Here is a 9,186-nt window from a genome sequence, read left to right on the forward strand (position 1 = left end):
CGATGAAAACGAGCCCAAACACGACCTCGTTCGGACGATCTGTAATTTTACGCTACTTGAACCATTTTTGGATATCTTGAATAACTATGAATCGTCCATAATCAAAAGTAGTCCTATCTAGGTCGTGTTTGGACTCGTTTTACTCGGAGGAACATCGCCAGTCTATTCACCGTACTTTCACGAAGATACGATAAAGTCCAACTACTACAATTTAGCATAATTTACTGAAAATTTAAAATTTTAAAACGTCGATACATTCTCGTTGAAACTAACCAAGAATTTAACTTCGGTTAACAAGCGAACAATTAGTCGAGAGATTTTCTTCTCCCTTTGATTCACTTAAACAAATTATTTTAAATCGTACGACAAATGCGTAAATTATCTGTATTTCTAGTTCCATTGGATTTCCTGCATTCAACACGGCGCACCGTTTAGGGTGGTCATTGACGACTTGTTTTAAATAAGATCGATGGGGTTAGCCCGTTTCGCCAAGAGGGGGACGAACGTTTCGAACCATAACAGAGCTATTTCCACGTCTTCTTCTGGGAACGCTTTCATTGGTACCCTGCCAGAAATTTTTCTCGGTATATCCGTAAAGCCGTAGAAACGTGTGTTACGACACTGGCCACGGCCGATGTTTCTCTTCGGGGAATCGTACCGAGCATAAACATTACCAGGCCGCCGAAAGCTTAAAGTGGCACGAGTCGCGAATAAAGCAACCAGTCAATCGCGACGGAGTTCGTGACTGCTCCAACTTGGGCCGGCTCGCCGGAAGGCTCAGGTAGCGCGTTCCGGTTTGTAGCAAGACAGCTGTGTTCCGAAAGCTTACGCCGAGCGTTAATCGAACATTACTCGCTAATAACGAAAGCCGCGCACGTAGACGAGATACACAGAGTGGCCATCGCTCGAAATACTTTGCCCCTCTTAAAAAAAAACGAAAAAAACCAAATTCTGCGTTATGTTTTCGATCAATTTTTTAAGTTACATATTACTTCGACTGGCTTGTTTCTGCAGCATTGCAACTTAACCTTGCGCCTTTTTATAATCGTTTTCGATCTTCTAATGCCACGGAGACAAAAGTTGTTCAAAAAGAACGTAGATCTCGTCGCGTTACTAAATGAGATTTTTAAGTATCGTTCCGCTTCGTGTAAATTTACCCTAATTAGATTCCAGTAACTAGAACTCGGTATTTATTCGAAAAAAAGTGGCAAAACCATTCAAATAACCCATACCGTGTACGTTTTCCCCGATGTTTATAATATTATTTAACGATTACGTCGAGCTCGTAAGCTCGCGAAATCGAGTCAATCTGGTCAGCCAAGTCGTGCTTCGTATTCGTCGACAGTTGAATCGTACCTTGAATCGTACCTTTACAAAATCCGCCCGAAAAAGGTTCGATATACACGATACAAACGAGCAACGCGGAAAGAAGCGTCGTGAACGAAGGTGGGCTAAATTGGCGGACCAAATTGAGTTGATGATTCTTTTTTCCACATCCGTAACTCACGTGTCGTGATTATGTTTTTGGTCGCAGAAGGCGGAAGGTTACAAAAAGAGCTGACCTACGCCTCGACGGAACTGGGTGAAGCAGCCGCCTCGACGCATCAGCTCGTCATCCAAACGCCGAGGCATTCCGGGGCGAATATTTTGCACCCTGCCGCACTCAAGGAACATTTAGCGATCCTGAAGGCGGCGACGCAGGTTACCGTACACCTGTTCGAAATGTAAGACTTTTTTTCCTTAACCATTCTTTCGTACGCGAATCGAAACGTCGGCGAAGTGGGCAAGAAAAAAACCATCGTCGTCTACCACGGACCCTCCGCCATTTTCGTTTCAAAAGGTAGCTTTAGTCGTTTGTAAACCACCGTGTCCAGAGCTCCGAAGTAATGATTACTTTCGTATCCGTTACAATTTGGAATAATCATTTAAAGAATTCTCGATCACTTCGTCTTTAGCAATTACGCGTTACCTTGTTCTTAATTACCGAGCGATTCGATGATTTTTTAATAATTCAAAGATACTTCGAATAATTAAAAAAAAAAAAACAATTCAAAGATACCTAGAAGTCATTAAGAAGTAATCAAGTACTTGAAAGTAATTAAAAGAGTAGTTATAATTACCTTCCAATTACTTTCAGGTATTTTTAACTACTTTAGATCGGAGACGCCTTTTAATTACTTTCTGGGCAGTTGTAAGTACTTATTAAAAAGTAATTGGGTTACCGGTAGTAGTCGAGTAAATACCGTTACATACGACGCGGTAATTATAGTGGCAATTATTTAATTACTCGGTCAAAGTAATCATTACGTAATGATCATTAAGAATTTACAGCTCCGATTGTGTCAATGGAATTTTCCCATGGCGACATTTATTTCTTTTTGCAGTATTTTGCGAAAATATAGAAACGTGAAACTTTGGAAATATGCTACTCGAAACAGGCAGAGGTGTTTGGCACTTTATTTAGGTACAATCTTTATAGTTTTATCTTTCATTAGAATTGAAAATATTAATTATGGAACAAGTGTGTCACTCGTAACGATCGTACATCATTTTTATATCAAACGCGACGCACTTATTTCGTTATTCGTTTTTTGTTAGATGCTCAGATATTATTCAAATAATGTATACTTTCCTTTGAAAACAAAAATGTAAACCGTGTTACTAATATGAACCAGCTACGTTGTTAGATATAGCCACTATTATGTTGTTCTAAACACTTCTAGCGACTTCTAATTTAAAAAAAAATCAAAACTGTTAACTGGATAATAACAAACGAGGAAAAACACTATACACGCAAAAATAAAATGCTCACAAATAAAGTGCCTCGCAGACAAAATCTCTCGTTCCAAGATGTAGAAAAATACGTTTCCATAACACCTTATTTAAAAAAAAAAAAAAAGAGAGAGAGAAATATACTCGGCAAAAAGATTTCTGAAAATTCTGAAACTTTGAATACGAAAAAATAATGTCTAGCATCCACTTTATATTAATTTTAATTCCGCTGTATCGGTCGACGGACGAGAATCGATTTCGTCGACCGAATCAATTCTCGGTTCTATTTTCTTGCACACTTCGCGGACACCCCGTAGGTGCCCGTGGAGCGGCTTAGAGAAGCGACTGCCATCGTTTCAAGTTTTTCTGGAGAGCTCCTCTCCGAGCCGCTTATCGGCGGGACGGGGGTTAAAGGATGCAAACTTGTATTCATGAATGCATGTGTTCCGTGTCGCTTGCAGCACGTGGAGGCTGAAAGACATGTGTTACGCGCTGAACATACCCAACTTCGACATGCACTACATCGACCAGGTAATTTAAAACTACCACTACTTTATATGTAGGTGATACGTAACCGCGTGCGTGTATCGGCGAGCGCGTTGGAAACTATTCACGTATTCGATGCGTGAAGTACGATACCGCGTTATTGCGCGCTCGCACTGCGACTTCTCGATTTCTGTTAAGGTATCGCGGGGACAGCGATGGCTACGACGCGCGATTTTCAGTCCTTCTCGCGTTCGCGATTCCGAGATACTCGACCCTTTGCGAACCGATTCGTGTTTCGTTTAGTTCCTTTAGCTTATTGAATGTAAATTTTTTTTTTTTTTTTTTTTTTTTTTTTTGGTTATTTTTATCGAACGTAAATTGAAATTTTAGTATCGTGCGATTTTCGAAAGATAAGGTTAGGGTTGATTAGAATATAGCGTCGTTTTTGTTGTGTTCCTGTTTCGTAACATTTTCAGGAATGGTAACGAAACTTATTGTTCGGTGAACATTTTGATTGTTTTCAACTGTGAGACTTGTAAATGTGCTTGCATACGTTCCACAAGTTGAAGGATTGTTGCAAGCTTTCTAAGTTGAGAAAAAGAAGAAAGACATTAAATAAGAAAAGACGTTTACTAAACATTGATACATAAAAAGAAGATAGAAAGTTATTTATATAATTTTAGACTTTCTGTCGCATTTTCGAACATCAATAATTCACTTATTCGTTTAACTAATCATCCACGCAAAGAGTACACATTCGACCAGGCTTGAATATTCAAATTTAAATATACATATAAAAGCGCGTAATTTCTTCACAAGAGATACCAAAAAATTATTCCCGTAAAGAATAAGCGAATCGTTTCCATTCCTAGACGTTCTTGGTTTCTACGGTACTTCTCTATTCTCCTCGAGTCCCGGTAGAGACGGGCAAAATTCTCGCGTCCGGTTCGAATATCGAGTAACAAATAAAAAAAAACACACACACACAGTCCACCCGTTCCTCGTTGAATAAAAGTGAGAATAAAATTTTGGACTGCAATCCTAAATTCTACGTTCCTAAGTGGAGAAATAAAAGCACGACTATCCAGTCGAACGAACGTTACGAATAAATCGTTACACGTTGATTGTATTCGTTATTCATCGTTCGAATAAAGCTTTGCCCGTTTCTGGAACGCCGCGTCGATTTCCCAGTGGGTCGTCGATCATCGTAAACATTGACGATTCGGTACAATGCTCGAAAAACTGAACGCGATTTTGCATTAGAACGAGACGTGCGTGTCTGCTCGCGTTCGCCGCGATCGTTTCTTGCGTTGCTAACGAGCGGCCGCGATAAAACATCCCTAAGCACATCCGAAGAAAAAGGAAACGCCATTTCAGAGACACCGCGCGTCGAATACCACTTCCGCGATGTTACGAGCTCTCGTTCCTCGAGAGCACTCAATTTTATGCTCCAAATTTTTTCCCCGCTCTCGGTGAACGACTGATCATCTCTCCATGGTCGCTGCTTTGATCTCCCGAGATCGTGTCGATTCACCGAGTTAACGTGTCCGAGCATCGCCACATGTGTTTCTTTAATTTCTTTTAATCGTTTCACGTAGTTATGAAGAAAGGGATGGACTTAGTCAGAGCTGGTGGAAATTTCGTTCGAATAAACACTCTAGAAAAAAAAAAAAAAAAAAGAAACGGTTATCTTTCATTTCCAAATCGATACAAAATTACAGGAAAATCGCTTACTTGACATTTTGCAAATGATTCAGGATTACTTTCATATTATTTTTCTTATTTATTTTCATTTTTATTTATTTTCATCACTTCTCGTTATTAACCACCGATGGCGATAAATTCTACTTTATCGCGAAGCTTTTGACCATATTTCACGAAATATACGCGACTACTATTCGCAGAAAATTCAAGAAGACCGACGCGTATTCACAGAGATTTGAAATTCTAGATGACGATATTAATTCCTTTGATAATTTACGATTCCATGGATAATGGGGAACGAAAGAATGCATCGATTGCAGCCTGCGCGTATGCAACTGCAGAATTGCGTTCGTGCTAGCGTGGTTGCAGTGTTGCAGGCACGTTACTTCACCGAGGATACCTTTCCTTGGGTCCTTAAATATAATATCGTTCCACGCGCGATGCTTTATGAGCGTTTAAGTTGCGAGAAATTCAGTCTGTCGTAAATTTTGATTGATTTATTGTTCCATAAAACCTTCGAGCGTTACCGAGCCTCCTGTGTTATATCAAAGTAACCGTTATAAACCCACAGGAGGTGATTAATTTAGGTTCGACGGGGTGTCGCAAAATTAAAAATGAATCTTCACAATTATTCAAGTTACTTTCTTTTATTTGGAACGTATTTTTAATTAATTTCCTACCGGTAGCGCAGCTATAAAATTTGTACTATAAGTTGCAATAACGGCACTTTTTACGTACTCTCTAGACAACGCTCAATTTTTCACCGACTTTGAAAAAGGAGAAGGTTGCTCGATTCGAAATCGTTGGTTTTTTCTTGATATATTCTAGATCGTTAAGGTATCAGTGAGTTAATTCGAGAGCCAAGCAAAGAGTATAGAGAAGCCGATCTCTTAACGAATTCATAGAGCAAGAAACATCAGAGGATCGTGAATACTCGAGCGAAGCAAAAGGAGATGCAAAGACAACGAGCTCGTGAAATAGGTATTTACTGGTCTTGGCTCGCATTTGCGTATAATAAGGAAGACACGCTGTGCCGATACCCCGTCATTATACCAAGCTAATTGCACCGCCGCCCATTTAGCTTAGACCTTGCCCGTAATTCTACCCCTCTTCCTCCTCGCCATTACCGTCTTTATGACTGTTTTTCATTCGCTGAATGATTCCATCTAATTTTCCGTTCGACATTCAATTTTAATCTCGATCTTAATTTCGATTTTAATAGCGACAATTAATTTGTATCTGTCACCGAGTACGCAACGTACGATTGCTTCGACATCGAGTCCAACTCGAGCACCCGCTTACCGACAATTGCGATAGCTCCAGAAATTTTAGCGTCGTCCAGAGTATCACCAAAAAAGAAATTAATATTCACTTTTCACGATGTCGAATGCAGAACGGAGCCTCTCGATTTTCCCAATAAATCCCGAAGAAAGACGTCAACGTGAACACCAAATCCGTCCCCGATTTCATTTTGCCACGCGGTTTTTTTACAACGACCCGAAACGACAATTCGACAAATGGCCACGGCGTTCCCCGGCATCCGTTCGAAATTTGTATTATTCGTAAATCAAACGGACCGCAAAAGAAAGCGAGATGCCACCGCGACGGAACGGGCCTATTCCAGTTTCCGAGAACGCACAGGTAGCCACGAATGACGCGCCCCGCTCTACCAAGAATAACCTCACGGCGATCGTTAGTGTCCGCTATCGAAGAAAAGGAGAGATGGTCCAATGAGGAACGTAGCATTCACGAACGTCTCGTTTATTTAACGCGAGCGTTTCGATTCACCACGGTGTGATTTGTGCGTACGTACGATAATAATTAATTTTAGAACGTGTATACGTGATTAAGAGAAATGGCAGTTCGCACGTAGACAAGAGGGAAGCCTTAGGAGGACCGAAAAGTGACGAAAATGTCTTCGACTTGGAAAAGTTTTTCAGTGAAAAATCGAAGGACTTTTTTCAAATGGAAATTGAACTTGTTCAACACTAGGAAGAAATGTTGGAATATTTCGTCGATTGGTATTTAAGATTTCTTTCGTAAATAAATGCTGATAAAATCTTGATTAATTTTCGGTCCTTCTGATATAAAAATGTAGCATTAATTAATACTTACATAAAAATGATAAATCTTAATGTCAATATATAAAGTCTCTTGAGTCGAGTTAATTTTTAGATATTTAAGTAAAGAGTATATTTATACACGTATCTTGTACGTGCGTGATGATAATATAACAGATAGGTCAATTTTAATATATCTGTTCAATTAAAACTGACTCGAATTGAGAATCTACATTTTAATACTAAAGTCTGTAATTGTTACGTAAGCATTAACTAATGCATGTAAATAAAACAGAGTAAGTATACAGAGTATAAACTACCGTTACCATTTTTTTTTTTATCTATTTCTTAAATTATATCGAATGAAACCTTTATCAAATCAACCAATGTTTATGAATGCTACATCCCCTCCTTTTTTTTTTAATGTGTTTTTTAAACGCGACAAGCATTATCGTGTAAGAGAAGCGATCATAAACCGAAACCGAGAACGCACTACTCGTTACCGCCTTAGGAGGACCGGAATCATCGCCGATCGCGATGATTAAATGCGTCGAATCATAGTAAATCATTTCTTCGTTCCCTCTCGGAGGAAAATGAAAATTGCATATTAAAACTATTAACGCATTCGCGACCGGCAGATATTATAATAGATCGTTCCGCTGTAATCGACCGCGCGTAATTTTACCAATTTTACCAAAAGCATTTCTTCAGGTATGTTGACCGAACCATTGTTTTTAGATCTTCGATAGTATCATACCGTGCGCCATCATTACGCCCCTCGACTGTTTCTGGGAAGGCAGTAAACTCTTGGGACCGGAGTACCCCGTCCACATACCGTAAGTACAAGAAAAAGTATCCGATTCGATCGCAAATTATCGCCACGGTATTATGCATCGAATGTCGTCACTCGAACGGGACTGCTTCGGTCGCAAAATTGATTGCGTTTAAATTCCCGCGGATCCATTAGCAGAATCATCGATAAGAACCGAGACTTTGTGCGATCGAACGTTATATCTGCTGATTTTGTTGCTCGGTACGATCGTCGATACGTTAAAAGCTGTTGCAGATCGTGGATGTTGTTTGATTTTTTTACTTTTAAATCTCGCTTCTTCCCGGTTCGACGATAACTATATATGCGAACCAAAGATATTTTTCGTGGTTCGAGTAACGACTCCGTAATTTCAAGACCTTGAAACTCTGGAACCTTAGAGCTTTCGAATTGTATTATTCCGAAATCGTAGAGTTTCAGCATGTTTGAACTTCGGCATGTTAGAATTCTGGAATTCGACATTTTTTCGAGTTTCTGAATTCTCGAATCTCAAGGTTTTGAATACTTCAGAATTTTAACGAACTTCGAAAACGAATTCGCGTCACGTTTTCACAACGAAGTGTCGAACTTCATTTCGGTTCCACGAACGCGACGTCTCGTTGCATTTTTCCTTGATTTTTACCCAACGCTCGTCTTTTCTTCGTTGGTTCGATACCTTCGTCCGGATAAGAATTTCGCCTATTGATCGCAGATTGTATCGGAAAGCCCGTTATTTATTAGAGGAGAGGTAATTATCGTTCGGCTCGGTGAATTACCCATATCTCGTGGATGAGTCGAAACGTTGAGAACGCGTATCGTTCGTATCCCTGCGACGTTTTGTCCCTAAGAGAAATAAACGTTGAACGCGTTACGATCCAAATAATTTATTTGTTCGTCTCGCTTATGGTTCGATGGCAGCGGGGCGCAAACGAACAAGCCGGTTCAGTGGACGAATCTCAATCCGTCGTGGATGCTGGACGAGATGAAGAAACTGCCGTTCGCGTTTCCTTTCAAAACGCTCGAGGATTACATGAAGAGGGCAGGGATAACGAACGCCTACCAGAGCAAGCCGTGCCTCGACCCAACGGACCCGGAATGCCCGGAAACCGCGCCCAACAAAAAGTCCCAGCAGGTAAGCAAGCCATGTTGTCTCTTGTATTTCCGTCGGCGGCAACCTCGCGACCGATTAAAGGGGCCCGCTGCCCTACAACTCTAAAAAGAAAAACGACGTCTCTTTGCGAATTTTCTGCTGGAATACACCCTATTGATAACTACTACCCCCCCTCTCTCTCTCTCTCTATATATATATATATATATATATGTTAGAATTATATATATATATATATATATCGCAAT

General features: G+C 40.2%; 1 protein-coding gene across 1 annotated transcript; it reads left to right on the forward strand.

Moving 5' to 3' along the window:
- Window positions 1-723: 723 nt before the first annotated feature.
- On the forward strand, window positions 724-9,104 carry LOC128892664 (protein patched-like; the record flags this gene model as incomplete). The annotated part of the gene is made up of 5 exons (XM_054153196.1): window positions 724-781; window positions 1,535-1,724; window positions 3,234-3,303; window positions 7,761-7,858; window positions 8,749-9,104. Coding segments are annotated over 5 exons (714 nt in total), but the record flags the coding sequence as incomplete, so codon positions are not given.
- Window positions 9,105-9,186: the final 82 nt, after the last annotated feature.

This window comes from Hylaeus anthracinus, unplaced genomic scaffold (assembly GCF_026225885.1).
Source record: "Hylaeus anthracinus isolate JK02 unplaced genomic scaffold, UHH_iyHylAnth1.0_haploid 13469, whole genome shotgun sequence".
In the NCBI taxonomy this organism is placed as follows: domain Eukaryota; kingdom Metazoa; phylum Arthropoda; class Insecta; order Hymenoptera; family Colletidae; genus Hylaeus; species Hylaeus anthracinus.